Source organism: Branchiostoma lanceolatum, chromosome 5, assembly GCF_035083965.1.
Source record: "Branchiostoma lanceolatum isolate klBraLanc5 chromosome 5, klBraLanc5.hap2, whole genome shotgun sequence".
Taxonomy (NCBI): Eukaryota; Metazoa; Chordata; class Leptocardii; order Amphioxiformes; family Branchiostomatidae; genus Branchiostoma; species Branchiostoma lanceolatum.
Genome location: NC_089726.1, coordinates 20,866,024 through 20,882,807, shown reverse-complemented (window position 1 = coordinate 20,882,807; position 16,784 = coordinate 20,866,024). Strand labels below are relative to the sequence as shown.

Genomic DNA, 16,784 nt, shown 5'->3' with positions numbered 1-16,784 from the left:
AAGGAGTGTTGATGCAAGGGGAATAAAGAAATGTATGATGTCGATTGACGATTCGTTGAAAATAATTTTTCATAACTTGAATATTTCTAGACATAATATAGTGTATGTTTACCAGTGCCATACAGCAGTATCATACAATTCAATAACATGCGTTGATAAAGCTTAAGGTTAGACATCCAGGTAGTAAGATACGGCAAAACAGTTACTCAGGAAATTGGATGAAACGTTGATGCAGTCAGACGTTTCAGACAGCATCCGCTGTCTTTCGTCAGTGACTGAGGATAGGACTTATCTTAACCTCATTAACATATCTATCCAGAGTTTTGGTATAAAACCTGGTTTTCCAGTCCTATCCTTAGTCACTGATGAAAGACAGCGGATGCTGTCTGAAACGTATGAATGTTTCAAAATTTTATCCAGTTGCTTGTAATGAGTAACTAGTTGGGCGTAATTCAATAACATATTCGATTGCTTTCTTTAAGCTGTTCACTCGCCGAATTGGGTCAAACGAAAATCTCCAACTTTTCTTAATGAGCTGAATACCATGCATACGCAAGAAACCATCTTTATCGTCAATCAAATACATCACGATATATACAAACACAACCCAGAACTTCCACAAGTCTAAATCTTTGCAAATGTATTTGGATAATATATGAAACATTTTACTTGGTTAGAGGTAAAAAAATGTATATCAATAAACAAATAATGACTGGGGATTCTCATAAAATTTGACGTTAGGAAAAAAATTGAGAAATTACTATTATTTCATGATTTTCTTGTCTCTACCCTCCACAATTATTTGTTCACTGACGTCAGTCCAGACCTCAGCATGCTCCCGACTGTTCCCGGCTGAAAGGCGCATCCAATGTCCGCCTACCATGCAAGATAAAACAAAGATAGACAGGGACATTTAATTTAGGGGAGGGATTCTGTAAGATTGTGTGACTATTGGGATGCTAGTTTATCAGCTTGAATGTATGAAGGCAAGACAATTAAGCACCTCTACTGCAAGGCTTGTACAGCCTGGGAGCCATCCGCCCGTAGTAACCACTGGCTCAATCGTTTTGCTTAGCTTGCTAACCACGGAAGCGAAATGGTTGAGCCAACGTTTACTACGGAGGATGGTACTGTGTGATAGAAAAAGCGAGATTGTTGGCTAAAAGAAGAAAAAAGAAATATCCATAGGATATGAAAATAAAAAGATGCGCAGCATGTACTTACTCTAAGCACAGAACTGTTATATCTCGACATGCGGTACTTGCAAGGTCCTGCTACTTAAAGCAAAAACTACAGTTCCACGACCTCATACCTTCGCCAAATGATATTAACCTTTATGACTGACGTATCAGGAGTGATTGTCATCAATTATAAATCATACCAGTTGATCTTCTTCACCCCCAAAAAAAGTATGAGCTTAACAAAGAAGGTTATGCTAACAAAGTAACATTTATCTTGAATTATGCAAATGAGGTCCTTATTAGCATAATTTGATTCAACGATGTTCACATTCACATAACTTCCAAATGACACAAGTATGAAATTGCCATCATTTACCTGTAAGGAAGTATAGTAGTTTCTCATTAATTATGCAATTTAGGCCTACATTTGCATATTTTTTATGTATCAAATTCTTCAGTAACAAATGTCACATATGTCAATAGTCATATCATGGTACACAGTGGGTTTTTAAAATTGTCTCATTAATTATGCAAATTAGAATCTGATTTGCATAATTATCGTCCAATCATACAAAGCATCACGCAAGCTATCTACATACCAAAAATCATTACCATCCATCAAGCCCATCTTGAGTTATAGTGTTTTCTTATTAATTATGCAAATGAGGTCTCATTTGCATAGTTGATATCTATCAATATTTCTCTCTTCTTCAGTTACATATGTCACATGTTTGAGAGTCCTATCGTGGAATTTGGCAGATGTATAAACTTTTAGCCTTTACCAGGCTCCAGAGACGTCCTGAAAGAGTAGAAACTGGTAACATACACGGATAACATGCCAGAGAAGTTAGCTGAATTAACACATGTACATGTACATCAGTGAATAATTTCATCAGGTTGGCGAATGACTGAATAGCAAGGTTCTTTTATTCACAACCGAGTATTTTACAAGAGCCATTTTACGAGGCTGTTGTAAAATGATTGGTTGTGAATAAAAGAATCTTGCTATTCAGTACATGTACAGTTTGCCGTAGTGCCTCTGGAGCCTGTTAGAGACTAGTATACTTGTGAATATCTACCCATAGCTAGGGTTTTCAATGCATACTTACGCCTTGCAGATAGTAGAAGCATACAGGGCGACGGCCAGAACGAAGAGAACTCCAGACGACACGAAGAAGATTATCGACAGGGTCGACACGCCTTGGCCCGAAGTGTCATTTCCTACAAGACAACGTTGTTTAGATAAGTTAGTAAGTCGAGCATCATCAATCTTTGAATGAATGTGCACATAAATATTTAACCTTTTCCACGGACCATGGTTGGGAGTTAGTCGTGAGCTAGGTTATATGGGGTTGGGAGGTGTCAAGCGCAGACTTGGAATCGCCTCTGCAGCCTTTGCCAGTCTTGACCGTGTCTGGCGTTCCAAACATCTCTCCAGAACGGTCAAGCTGAAGATCTATAGCACCCTTGTTCTTTCTATGCTCCTCTACGGAGCTGACTCGAAACTGAGCCTTCGTCTGCGCCAGCGGACTATAAATTTTGTCGGCAGAGTTGGAAAGGTCATATTTTGCTTGGATGCGTTCAGAGGAGCAGACTGAAGCTAGAATAAAATGTTTTTCAGGCTACTGCCAACTCAGCGCCGACCTTGGTTGAGGAGTGGTCGGGACGAAAGTCGTGGGAAGGTCCTAAATGTGTGACAGCTGCTAAAGTCGGGATTCCTGAGAAGTGTGACCGTTTAGCGTCAAAAAGATGTACTCTCAACCGTCTTTCAATGAATTCTCAATGACCCCCAGAATGTTCTAATGACTTCAAAGATCTCCAAGGTCTTCCAACGGTCTCTGAGTGATCGCAATGATCATTGATTGTTTTTCCTGTGGAAAACATGGGCCCTGTGGTCACAGTTCTAAAGCCTGGGTGCCATCCACCATGGTGAAAATACCACCGGCTCTCAGTATTTCCGCAAACGAAAAAGTAGCCCGAGTGTCATCCAACTTAGATCTATATTTATCGGGGCTCCAATACTCTCCCCTAATCGACTAATCAAAAACTGAGAGTGTTGGTTACGGTGAAAGTATGGGAGGACATGTAAATCAACTGAGATAACATTCAGGCCTGCAAAAAAGGGACAGCCAGCGGTAATTACGAAGGATGGCACCCAGGCTACCAGTCCTGTCAGTATAACGCCTACCTGATGAACTGAGGAACGCAACGGACACAGCGCCTCCCTGCGGTCCGAATAGACCCTGCACCTCTCCAGTGTAGAAGAGGTTTCCTTTTGCGGCGGTCATCACCTATTGCATGAAAATCGAGTACCAATGAAACAAAGAAATGAATAGCAGATTTTCAGCGTTCAGCATGGTGAATGCTTATCAAAATCCAAGAAATACAGAGTTTTATTAAAACTGCACAGAAAATAAGTCTGTTCAGTCGAGGTCGAAGATGAAGGCGAAACCTGTAAACAGTTCTTGTCCATATCAAGCTTAATACATGACAAGGCGCGTTTTGCTTATATCTCTGGGCCTTCGACTGTTATATAATGAATGAAGACCTTTATTGCACATTTCTGCCACACTTGGCTAAGTACAGGTCACAACAAAACAAAATACAAGTACAGTTAACGGATATAAAAGACTATGACTATCATTAGATAAATTCTACTTCTCCTCGCTTTTCGGTTATAGTAGATATAAAAGAACAGACGTGTTTTTCAATGGGAGGTTTGTCTAGTCGCATTAGGAATATGAATTTTTGTACAGTACTTAAGTGTGTGAAGTAGGGAAATAGGTTTTCTACAAGCTTATACAGTTCATTTCTTTCTTTGGTATATAATCCACATTCTACCACAAAATGACATTCGTCTTCTATTCTATTCAAAGTACAATGTTTACATAATCGTTGTTCTATATATTACTTGCAGTTCAATCCGTGTACTGGATTATTAAATGTTTTTCAACAACAGAGACGTGAAGACTGACATACGTATGACGTCATACTGACCTGCCCGGACATGACCCAGGCCATGGTCTGCAGCGGGTCGATCTGACCCGGAAATGCTTTGGTGGGCTCGGACAGGCGCAGGGTCAACTGGAGCGTCTTGTCGTCGAACCGACCTGTCAATCAAAATTTAGTTTTGAATTCCATTTTAATAATTTGTGCATGTTTCTTGAAAAAATTAAAGATACGGCATAACGTTATATATTCTTGAGACCATCTAATATCGATGATGTCGTAATATTTAGAAATAAAATAGAATGAAATAGAAGACCTAAAAGGTCATTCCAAACTTGTTCTAACCAAATAACACATTGCTCTTTGAAAAGATCTATCCCACAGCAACACACTAACGCCCCCTGTCAGCAACTGAGTGAATAACACACTCAGATAAACAAAACATGTACTTCTTTTACCTGTCAGTTTGAGCGACAGTGTGTCATTAGAGAACGTTGCCATGACGGCTCCCGTGGTGCTATATGATGTCACTGTAAAGCGGAAGTCGCTTGGCGCGTAGGGAAGCACCAGGTTTCCGGTCATGTGTAGTCCTGTCTTGAAGTCCTTGGGAACCGCGCTTGTTGGGTCTACAGTAAAATCGAGAATTGCGGGTAATTCTACCTAAAAGAATTATTTGAGTTCCTGGTATGAATGGAAAAGGACAACATAATTAGAACATATACAGGAAACGTACTACAGTGCACAATATGGCACTGTGTTTCTTAATAGTGGTAGTGTTACGTTGACGCTACTTTAATTTCGCCATCATAGCCATGGTGAAACATATTTTGATTGGAGTTGCGATACATCTATGTAGTTATAGCAAAGGCAAAGAAGATAGTGAGTGGGTGATGAGCAATATAGAGGGAGGGATTTTGAGAGTAACTGTACACGTTGTGCCATTAGCTAACTCCCCCAGCGACACGGTGACGTCGTCTGTTGTTTCCAACAGGACTCCCTCGAAGAAAAGGGGAAGTGGGTTATAAAGAGGGAGACCCTCCAGGAAACATTAAGAGAGTACCCGTGAACGTTGCGCCGTCGGCTACCTCCCAAAGCGTCGCGTGGTGTCGTCCATTGTTTCCGATAGAAAAAGGGGAGGTGGAATAAATAACAAAAGGAGACACTCTGGGAAAGATAGAAAAGATTTAGAGAGTACATGTGCATGTTGCAACGTTGGCTACCTCCCACAGCGTCGCGTGGTGGCGTTTGTTGTTTCTGACAGGACGCTCCAAAAGAAAAAGGGAAGGGGGAATAAAAATGGAGACACTCTGGGAAAGATAGAAAAGATTCAGAGAGTACATGTGAACATTGCGCCGTTGGGTAGCTCCCAAACGTCACGGTGACGACGTCCGATGTTTCTGACAGGATGCTTCATAGGAAAAAGGGGATATAAAAAGGGAGACACTCCAGGAAGGATCTAAAGAGTACCAGTGCACGTGGCGCCATTGGCTACCTCCCACAGCGTGACGCTCACATCGTCCATTGTTTCCGATGGGATGCTCCGAAAGAAAATATGGGAGGGGGTTTAAAGAGGGAAAGGTAGAATAGATTTTGAGACTACCTGTGCACGACGTGACGTTGCACCGTAAGGTGAGTAGCTCCATAGCGGCACGGTGATGACGTTCGTTGTTTCCCACAGGCCGGTGTCCAAAGAAAAAAAAGGAGGAGGAGATATATAAAGGGGAGACTCTCCATGAAAATTTAGATTAGAGAGTACCTGTGCACGTGGCGCCGTTAGCTAGTTCCCAAAGCGTCGCGGTGACGGCGTTTGTTGTCTTCTGGAGAAAGGCAAGCCGCTCCGGAGTGACTCTGGACAGGTCGTCACAGCCGTGGTGGTAACAACCCTGCATTCCGCCGCGCAGGTCACCTGACAAAGTACATTTTTATTTAGTATATCCTACCCTCAGTAAGGTATGTAGCATGGAATTAACGTACGTAGAGGGTTACAGGTTGTTTCGCTACATTGTCAGTTCGCTACAGTACTTTTGCTACATGGCCAGTCTTTTCGCTACATGGCACAAAGTTCTTTCGCTACATGGTTAGTTGTTTCGCTACATCTGAATGTTATTTCTCTAGATAGACTAGTAACATTAGAAATGGTTTTACTACAAACACTTAAGTATTGTCAATATATAGTGTACCTACAATTGCCATCACCACAAAACATCGGTATTATCGAAACAACTGGTTATCACGAAGAGAGTCTAGAAACTGAATCTATTTTCAAGACAAAACCACTTCATATCCAGAATAAAAACACAGAAGCCGACTGCAGCACCAATGGCAGCCGCTAGGAGGCCTTGGCCTTCTTCATGTCAAGACCTACCGAATACTCACCAGAATCCATCTATTGCTTCTTTGGGTATTCTGCAGAAACTATATAGCTAGGAGTGTGTTCATTGATAGGCAAACCGGCTACTGGACTAAAGGTTGTTGGTCTCGAAGCCCAGTCTATCCTGCTTTATGAACTTCAGTCTATTGGATCCTCCTATCTGGACTAATCATTGTAAAAACGTCCATAGCCAAAGGTACGTACCTGTGTCTGTGAGGAATACGGCGGTGAGGTTGGCGTTGCCCACCCAGAAGTTTCTGAAGTCTCCGCGGATGAGTGCCTGGTAAACATTCCCGTATGGGGGACCGGGCATATCCCTCACAATGTCCTTGAAGGGAATTTTTAGCGACTGTGGTGACGAGAAGATTCGAGAATAAGTATTTATTCCTTAACAAAAAAAATTGAAATACATACATACATACATACCTACATACAGTTATACATGGCTGTTCTTGAAAATATGACAATGCTGTTCGTTTGGGCTAGCATTCAATTTAAAGATAATAGTTCACGTCTGGGAACGCAGAGACATCTAGCCTACAGTGTGGAAAAGTACCAGTCTTAATTGCCCTGAGGAAGGTGACAGACTGTCACCGAAAAGTCGGCTGTGATTTTATACCTTGGTTGTAAAACAGTAAAAGGGGTGCCTTTAAGTATGTTTGACTTTATTTCCATTTGTTCGATCAAAAGGAAGATCGTTCGTATAGCTTAGTGCTTCACCTGTGTTTTGTACTGCTGGTTGCTCAGTCCTGCCCACCGCCGGTTGAACGTGTTGAGTACCGGGGAGTCGTACGGATCTCTGGAGATGGTGGCGAGGAAATCCCCCCTGAAGCCTTCGCTGGAGATGCTGGCGTACGCGTCGCCAAGTCCAGGCGTCTGTGTCAAGAAAATGAAGAAGAAGACGAAAAAATAGAGATGTTTCAAGTAGCAACAACTTCTTTTACGCAAAAGAAGAAGAAATGAACCCTTGTCGAATAGATACAAACTTCACGGACCTTTGACCCGCTCATGACGTCATATTTCTGGAACGTCACGTGTTACAAGTGAATGGGTCACTTTGCTGAAGAAGGCATAAAATCGGTCGGAATGTTGTATGGTAAGTTGTTTTCCTTCCGTTCGGATCGAAAGGCTAGCTAAATCTTATGTATCGGAAATGACGGCTTTGTAGCCTAAAGTCCGATAAAAATTCAAACATTGAGCTACCATTTCGGCCGTAACATAAAGGTAACGGGGTGTCAACACGATAGGGGCCGATGTTTGGTTCGGATGTTTATATCACTTATTCTAATGCAACAAAAAGTGAGGAGAACATGTTGGAAGAGGGTTCTACAACATGTTCACTACTCAGATGTCAGATCAAAATTTGTATGTGACTTGCTAACGGTCTACCCCCAAAATGGCTTAGCTAGGCTAATCTCCAAGCAGATCCAACGGTTGCAAAGACCGTATCCAACTGGCAGAAGGAGTTTTTATTACAACCCGACGGTGCCTGACAACTTCCCTGGCTGACCGGAGCTTCTCTGGCTAGCTTGTACGACTTTGACACCGTGGAGATCTGCTTGGAGATTAAAGCTAGGCAGGCCCGGAAACAAACATTTCCTAAGCCTTTAAGTGCTCACCGCTCCAAAGCCCTGGCCACCTGGGATGAACTGTGCCCCCTGGCTGTTGTTGTAGTTCATGATGGTATCCATGACGACGGCGCCCCGGAAGTCTGCAGGTGACACGCCGGTCTGGGTGAGGTACGGGAGCAGGATGTTGTTGACAAACTCCCTGCTGCCACAGCCCAAGCTACTACAGGCCGAGCCAGGGTTGGTAGCTGTAATTATAGAAAAAAAAAAATCAGAGAAGAAAGTACTGATGGAGTACAAAAATAAAGTCATCAGGTTATGTGGCCCAAAATCTAATTAGTTTCTCGACAGGCTAGGACTAGACCTAACAACATATCAGTTTTTTTAACAATGGCTTTTTGAGTTATGTTGATAAACCAGGGATATTGTTTAGACATTACAAACGCTTTCTTAACGTAATAAATGTCTTAGAACATAGCCTTTTAGACCTATCGATTTATGAATATTTTTATTCTAGACTGTCAAGTGATGATTGATATTTCACTCCGAGGTGAGCTTGGCTGACTGCGTGTTGTTTGGGTACAGATATTTTGGCGTAAAAGAGATTTATATTCATCGTCTTGTTTTTGAAGGAATCAATTCAAAACCAGTGACATTATTCGTAAGCACCTGATTTGCATCTTTAGTGGAGACGTCAAGCCCTCAATCCATGTCATTACTTTTAAGAGGTTACATTGTACTCTTATAGCGTGTTAAACATGCCATTTTACTTTTAAAGAAGATAGCTTCCAATTTGCAGTTCTTCGAAGAAGAAAGCCGCTGCCATCTCCTAGCATATTCACCACTAATATAGTAAACATGCTCCGAAATAGTTTTTGGGCTTCGCACTAAGGAAACGCGATAAAAAAGAAAATAGCATTCAACTATTGTCAGCTGCCATTGTCACTGAACTATCATTACAAAACTCTTGCCCTGCTGGAGTTCCAGGCCAAATAACAAAAGTGAAGAAAACGAAGTTTGTACTGCCTTACCCTCTTCCCATTCTTCAAGGTCAAAAGCCGTGAAGACGACCGTGTAGTCCTGTAGACAGGGCTGTGAGGTGATGAGGCGGGCGGACTCCATCAGGGCGGCCAGCCCGGACCCGTTGTCGTCCACGCCGGGGGTACCGCGCATGGTGTCGTAGTGGGCGGACAGCAGGACGGGTCTGTCCGCCGGAGTCCCCGTGTAGCGACCCGGCCACAGCCCCACGACGTTAACGCCGGTGTACTGCAAAGTATAGTATGGTACAACATTGATTAGAAAATAATTTTCGATTGAACGCTTAAAAGTTTTAACTGACTAGGATTGAGAATAATTTTATAATAAAATAATAAAAAAAATTGAAATAAAACTAGGATATATGTTGTTTACAACAAGTGTCCGTCGCCACTTTGTCTGATATGATTGATGTTGTGAATGAAATAAATAGTTTTTTTATTAAACACTAGAAAATTGTAACTCACTACACTTCTGCTTTCTTCAAGAAGGAATACGAATTCTATAATGATTTTATTTGCAAGTTCTTGCCCAAGGGCTAATTGCAACATGAAACTATGCATAGCAAGGGTATACTGTACAGATAGTGCGAGTGAACAATGTTGACTTGTAGAGCACATGGCTATTCTAAAATCTACTACGGAATACAATCTACGCTTTTTGGGTTTGACTGTTTTGGAGGCAGTGGAAGACGAATTGCCATCACTTAAAACGCGAGACCATAGTAAAGGTTGAAGATGCCATACCAAAGCACCACATAGACTTAGACCAACGTTGGCTTTTGTTTACTGAACGTTGAAGAATGAAACATTTCCATTTTCTCTACAGAATACAATAATTTTTTTTACAGTCACCCTTCCCTAACCTAAAAAAATTGAATTATTAAATCACTTACATGACTGTTGGCGGTTAGAAAGTTGTGCAGAAACACCTGCATGCCGTAAACCTGCCAAGTGTCGTAAATGAAGTCTCGTACCGCCATCTTGCCCGGCAGGTTGGTGACGTGATGGCGGTTTGTGCTGAAGTGATCCTGGAGCAGTGCCTCCAGGTTAGCCGTGGAGCTCTGGCTGGCGACTGGGAGAACCAACAATATTAATACAGCAATCTTAATTGACATGACAAGGGTACAGCGACTTTCGTAAGGTCTTCTACAACTATACAAGCAAACAACAAACGATGGGATATAAAATGATTAATTAACCTAATAGTATATGAATACTGCAACATGTCGAGTTTAACGTATCGTTTACACTTACTAGTTCTAAGATCTAAACATTATTTGATATATTTACCTATGTGTACAATGGTAAGGGTTGTCTCCTTCTAGAATGTATTTCAATTTATGTATAGACTGGAATGTATCAAATTCTGTTGAACAAGCGGAAAGAAGGTTGAACAGCTTTGAGCTTTATCATGATATCGTGGACAATCTAGGATAAAGTGTTGTTATTAATGAATAAACGGTTTATCTGAAGGTCGGAAGCATATATAACTGGGCATGGCCTCCCGACATTCTCCAGACCATGGCAGGGGGTAATGCTATGGTTACATTTCCGAACCGGGGCCCGGCCGGCCTGTGAGAACAACAAATATTATACAAAAGCGCACAAAATACACAAGACGTAGAAAAAGCAATGATGAGCATAAATTGTGTATATTTCTTCATATAGTCTTTAATTTTTTGGCCCCAATTTGGAAATTAGTTGTGAGCAAGGTTTTCTGTGGTTAACTGGGTTGGGCGTTGGTCGGCACGGTACTAACAAGTCTGCGACAACAGATTATGGACTTTTACAAATTTTCCTAATGCTCGCGTAAAACTGTAACTGAGTTCTGTAAGGTTACACATAACAAAAAACAAAAGATTAATGGTATCAATATAAGTTTTGTAATACATTAGAGTAATCTTAATCGGTCTAGCGCTACATACACACTCATTCACGTTATTACAAAGCCGACGAAAAGTTGTAACGCCAGCCCAATATTTGCATGAGGTTTATATTCAAACTAAACCATTCAAACTAACAGCCTTCGCTTCCCACTGGCCATGCCCCTAAAGTAGCGAGTAGGGTCTACATAGCGTTCATGGCTGCGGGGGTTTGTGTTGCATGTTTTAAGCCCCCTCTCATTGGATCCGCGGCACGTTGGCGACCTCGTTGCGTCCTAAGTTGGATGTATTACCCTTGACTTTATGATGGGAATATCATACAAAACGTAGAGGTGTTACTAAAAAGACAACAAAACACAAAGAGTGTCAAAAATTCGTTTTTTATCGATGAAAATTGTTAAGCACGCTGTCAAATCGCTCGGTTGCAGTAGAGTAGAGTTAGGTAGGGGCTTTATAGTCGCCAACTAGCTGTGCATGGGTGTAACCCTTTTTTCGTTCGGGCGACTTTATCGCTTATCAAAGTTTAAGAAAACGGACGGCCTCACTGTGGACTTACTAGCTTTATGCGTCACTCACTGATAAGAAAAATAAACACCAGTGAAATAACCAATGATTGCTCGTGTTTCGTAGGCCACGGCGATGCTAAAGGTTTGCACATGGCGTTTATACTGGCAGAAGCATGTGTATGAGAGCAGAGTAAACATCATTGGGGTTTAAAATGTGTGATGACGCTGTTACAGAAAAAGCTTTTGTGTTGCCAACACAACGTCCAAACCGTGGCCGAGGCCGTGGCGAACACATGTACAAAGCCCTTGCCCGTCCAACTTAAACAATGATTAACCAAGAACGTCCAACACGTAATTCTTTACGCTTATCAAGCGCCAATCTGTACAAGGAATTGAGCATCAGTTTAGTAGCGTTGACGCCACGACATAGATACGTACTAGTAATAGATTGCACAGATCTTGAGTTTGTGAGAAACTCGGAGATGTTATGGATATATTTATGACATAAAAATATTCTAATGCGCGAGAACAAAAGGCAATAGAAACTAAGTAAACTGTTTAGGAACCTGGGAAATATGATTTTTATTTTCGTCGTCAGTCTACATTATATGTATTATGTAAATCAACATGTTGAGGTTAAGGTATCATATACACTACAGGTCCTACGGTGAAAACATCCTTCTATGTATTTATATGTAACTATATGTACACAACGCTAGGGAATACAAAACTTGCCTGGGGGAAGGGGGGTTGTAAGCATGCATAATAAGAGCAAAGGCCTATTGTATCATTCGAGGGCTTAGATTAATAAGTTCCTCGTGTAAAGCTTTAACGTACCAACAATATGAAAAAGCAGGTGTATAACATATCTTACAGTTCACTATACATAGATTTTACAACGGTTACCACTGACTCTAGCCTGGCCAAGAAACGACCCTGAAATATTTCTTCAGATCAGTAAAATGACTTCGGACAGCCATGAGCAAAATAACTAGCCTCTACCAGGCCCCGTGGAAGGCTGGAAAAATAGTAGAAATTAGCCAAATAGAGTGAATAGTGTGCTAAGGGAGTCGGCTACGGAGAGAGGGTAAAATAAGCCATCCTAGAGGCAAACTGTACCCCTATTATATACATGTAGCAGACTAACTCCTCTTGCATGTTTTTCTGTCTATTTGGCCAATTTCTACTATTTCCAGCCTCCTCTTGAGCCAGGTAGAGGCTGCTAAGTAACCTGGAAACCAGACATTTTCCAGGTCCGACACAGGCCAGCTTCTTGGTTTTCCAGAAGTAACTTCTGTACCTATATAGTCGGTATAACTGCCCCCGGCGTAACACAATCACTGCTAATAACTGATCCAGACAGACAAAATCACCGGGACGAGCTAAGTTGGCCAGGCGGGGTAGAAGCTTACAACAGCCGAAGAAATGTTCACCTGCAGCCGGGGAAAGGCTGGCTACGAGCAAAGACGTTTGAAACCCTTACCTTGTGTTGACACCAGGACAACAACGAACGCTGTGGTGAACATGGCGGCCATGTTGGAACGCTTTACTGCACGGGCGGAAGTTTTGAACACGTACACAGATTTTCACACCTGGTACCGTAGCGAGACTGAACTCTAGATCTACAACACAGAGAATGCAGTAGCTTTTATACGTACATGTGTTGCCTTACGTCAGCTGACCTTTGAGACCCGCCATAGTTTCGGTAACCCAAACTGAGCCAGCAGACAAAGGTTTCGGTAGGAGCCAAGTTGGCAACACAAATATGAGAGGGTCGCCCCGAAACAAACCCCTTAAAGAACAAACAAAACGCCGATCTTTTGTACATACGTGGCTTGATGTATTAGATAATAATGTGTCTTGTAGAAATTTTGGCATTGTGTTTTTAAGTTTTATCTTCCCTCTCCCTATTTTCTCTTTCTTTCTTTCTTTCCTTCTTTCTTTCTTTCTTTCTTTCTTTCTTTCTTTCTTTCTTTCTTTCTTTCTTTCTTTCTTTCTTTCTTTCTTTCTTTCTCTTTTTATTTCTGTCTTATTTCTTTTTTCTGTCTCTTTTTATTCTTTCTCGCTTTCCTTCAAATTTTTACTTCCTTCCTTTCTTTCTCTCTTTATTCTGCCCCCCCCCCCCCCCCCCGTAGCCAAGCAAAGTAGGATTCATGAAGGGTCACCACCGGAGAACCCAATATAAATATTTCACGAGAGTGCAGGACGAAAAAAAAATGGCATGATTATCCCATTTTGAAAATAAGAAGTAATTTTACGACGCGTTTGCTTATATTGTCTGCAATTTGGTAGTAGTTATTATAACATGTTCCCTCATTTTTTAGTACTTTGAAAAATGCTCAATGTGACCACTCAACTTGGGAGAAGTTCCGCTGCTTATACAGCGGTGTGAACATTTTTGCGTAGCTTTGTGCTTGTGTCAATACAGGCGATCGATTTCTCCTTGGGAAAACAAATACGCGCGTATGTTATTCAAGGCTTTGTTTGGCCAAACCTATGCAAACACAGGGAAAGTTTCGGTGCGGACGTGACCGAAACTCACCCGGTGCACCCAGAAAAACACGCCCCTTTGTGCACGGCCGCTGGTATTTTTATACCCCTTAACCCTCTGTCCGCTTTGGATGCTCTCCTGGGCAAGCTTTGTATCAAGTAATTGCATACGTCAGCACGAAGAGAAAGAAGAATAACTTTATTGCACGACAAGTGTACATAGTACAAAGTATGGCAAGAATTAACATAACATAAAGTAGAAGTATAGAATAAAACTAAACATCCTAATTACTAATACACTACAATGAGGGCTAACATACGTTTTTGATCTAGTGTTATAATTGAGTTGGTTTAATTATAAGTTTCGGTATTTGAATGTGAGACACCTCGCTCAAGCTACTTTTTGTAACTTCTAACATCCAGCGAGCTTTTCTACGGATGTATGGATAGCAGAATTCAACAACATAGGGTAAATATTTAGCCAAGAGAGTGCGTGGGAAAGGTAAACTAGTATATGATTTACCTCTTGCGCGGACAAATCTGACCCTGGGGTGGCAATTTCTTCCCCCTAACGTAACGTTACCAGCTATCGTGCGCTACCAACTATCGTCCACTTTTGGCCACATGCTAATGCCAGTTCTCTTAAGCAATAAAGAACGGCATAAGTATGACCCTTAGTCATGAATCTCCTTTATGAAAAAAATGGAATAGGTTTACGTCCAGCGAGAAAACGAAATATTGCTAGTTTGTCTCAAAATGTTGTGTATAATCTTTGTTTTTCATGTTTGTCCCTATGGCATATGGGCCAGTGAGAGCCTGAAATAAAGAAATAATAAAAATAAGCCCCTGAACCAGTAACAGCAAGTTGCATGCAATGAAAGCGTCATGCATGACGTATTGCATATGTAATTTGACACCGCGTACTATATCATGTTTTTCTAGCTTACACGATAGCTAGTGTAGCTAACGTTAAATATTTTTTTTTATTTTCAAACCATCTATGAGGATTCGAAATTTTAAATGTTTTCTAATTTTAGGAAGGTTGGATCCTACCAGCGATTCGTCATACCTACGCTACATTTTTGCGCGTCGAAACATCATTGCCATGCGTTTATCACGTGAACTTCACGTGCCGCTCAGCGTGATAGCCCAACATTATTTTCTCCAATCGCGTCAATCAAGCGGTGGGACAAACATAGGGACTTTGTCTGTAGACTACTTTGGACAGTTGATGTGCATTTTTCTGATCTATGTTCTTCAAGTATAACGCTAGAAGGAGAAAGACTGAAGCGGGCAATAATGGGTAACCCTAACTCAATTCTTCATCATAGACCTCAGTATAAATACATACTCACTCGGCGTTAAACTGGCGGAGAAAAACTTACAGCCTAGGCGCTTTTCTTTTTAGAAGATCTGATATTTCTGCCCATGGCTTAAACATTTGGCTCTTTCCGCGCGGTTTTAAAATGAATGACGTTTGAATAAATTGGACGATAACTATATGGGTAACGTTACGTTACAGCCAGCGTATTTAGTAGGCAGAGACTACAAGTACGAAATATATGTTGGGCGAGGTTTCATAGTAAAGTAGGCGACCTCCCCGAAGTTTCGGTCGGCTTGAAGCGTGTGACCGAAACTTACCATGGATAAGATAACACACTCCTTACACTTTGCCCCGTGCCGTTTTTTTCCATTACCTCCAAGCAAATAGTTCACCCTTTGCGGGCTGAAAAAATCCTAGTTGGCCAATTTGTATGTTCCAGGTGCCGAAGTCGGTCCAAGATAGCATCGGTAAGGGATTGCAGCAGTCATTTAAGATGGTGACGTTAAAGCCGGTGGCCCCGTGCATGAGGGAGCTTTAGGCGTTAGCCTCAAGCGTCAAACCCTTGCACGTAAAAGAAACCCAATAACCTTATCGAGAAGAGTAGGGGTGACCTGGTGTGCTTTGCTTAAAACGTCAAACCAAGACTTAGCCACTAGTTAAACGAAATGGCAACATGCTTCATCTCAGTTAAAGTCCACAAGGGGTCTGGTGGAGATTAGTCAAGTACCGCCAGGTGTCGTTGTTGATCCGCGCAAAACGACTGCAGCTCAGTCCATCCCAAACTAACAAACCAGCAACTATAGGGGGCAAAGAATAAAGTCATAATATCATGTGAGAAGCCTATACCTACGGTCAGCTTATCCGTCTGTCTGTCTGTGGGTCTGTCTGTTGTCTCTCACTTCTCCCCCCCCCCTCTCTCTCTCTCTCTCTCTCTCTCTCTCTCTCTCTCTCTCTCTCCCTCTCTCTGTCTCTCTTAACCATTGTCTTGGTGGGACCATGAATTGAAAGAAATGAAATTTTCCCACGTTCAAATTCATAGAAATCTATAATCATGTAGATTTTCGTGACAATTTGCACTACAGTATCTGACTAAGATCTAAATCAACGCTAAAAATTTGATATTTTTTCTGTAAACAAACAACTGTAGAAACTCATAATACAAACACTCGCATTTATCTATTACCATCGCAGAACGCAGCGCCTCAAATCTTATACACTTGAGTACCCAATGGAGAACAAAGAAAATCGCTATGTGCAAAAAAATCGGTGTTGTGTAAGAACATGATGTGGGCGTTGTGAAAAATAACAGAAGTCCCGTGTGCTGGGTACACACGCCTTGTACGAAGCGCCGGCAGCCGGGTTTTCCCACATTTGAGTGTTGGGAGGCGACGGAAGCTCCACGGGTGGAAATTCTCTCCGGCCCGACTATCCGACAACTTTGGGAACAGGTAAGTTTGAGCTCTATTCCATTCTCT

At 41.8% G+C, this 16,784-nt stretch overlaps 1 protein-coding gene across 1 annotated transcript; it reads right to left on the bottom strand.

Annotated features, from left to right (window-relative positions):
* Positions 1-790: 790 nt before the first annotated feature.
* LOC136435678 (uncharacterized) lies at positions 791-13,116 on the bottom strand. The gene is made up of 12 exons (XM_066429324.1): positions 12,979-13,116; positions 10,000-10,178; positions 9,101-9,335; positions 8,121-8,317; positions 7,222-7,377; positions 6,706-6,850; positions 5,887-6,036; positions 4,589-4,756; positions 4,179-4,291; positions 3,370-3,472; positions 2,291-2,402; positions 791-876 (listed from the first exon to the last, which is right to left on the bottom strand). Exons 1-12 carry the CDS (start codon positions 13,028-13,030, stop codon positions 828-830), a joined length of 1,659 nt encoding a protein of 552 aa, XP_066285421.1. The 5' UTR covers positions 13,031-13,116; the 3' UTR covers positions 791-827.
* Between the last annotated feature and the right edge of the window lie 3,668 nt (positions 13,117-16,784).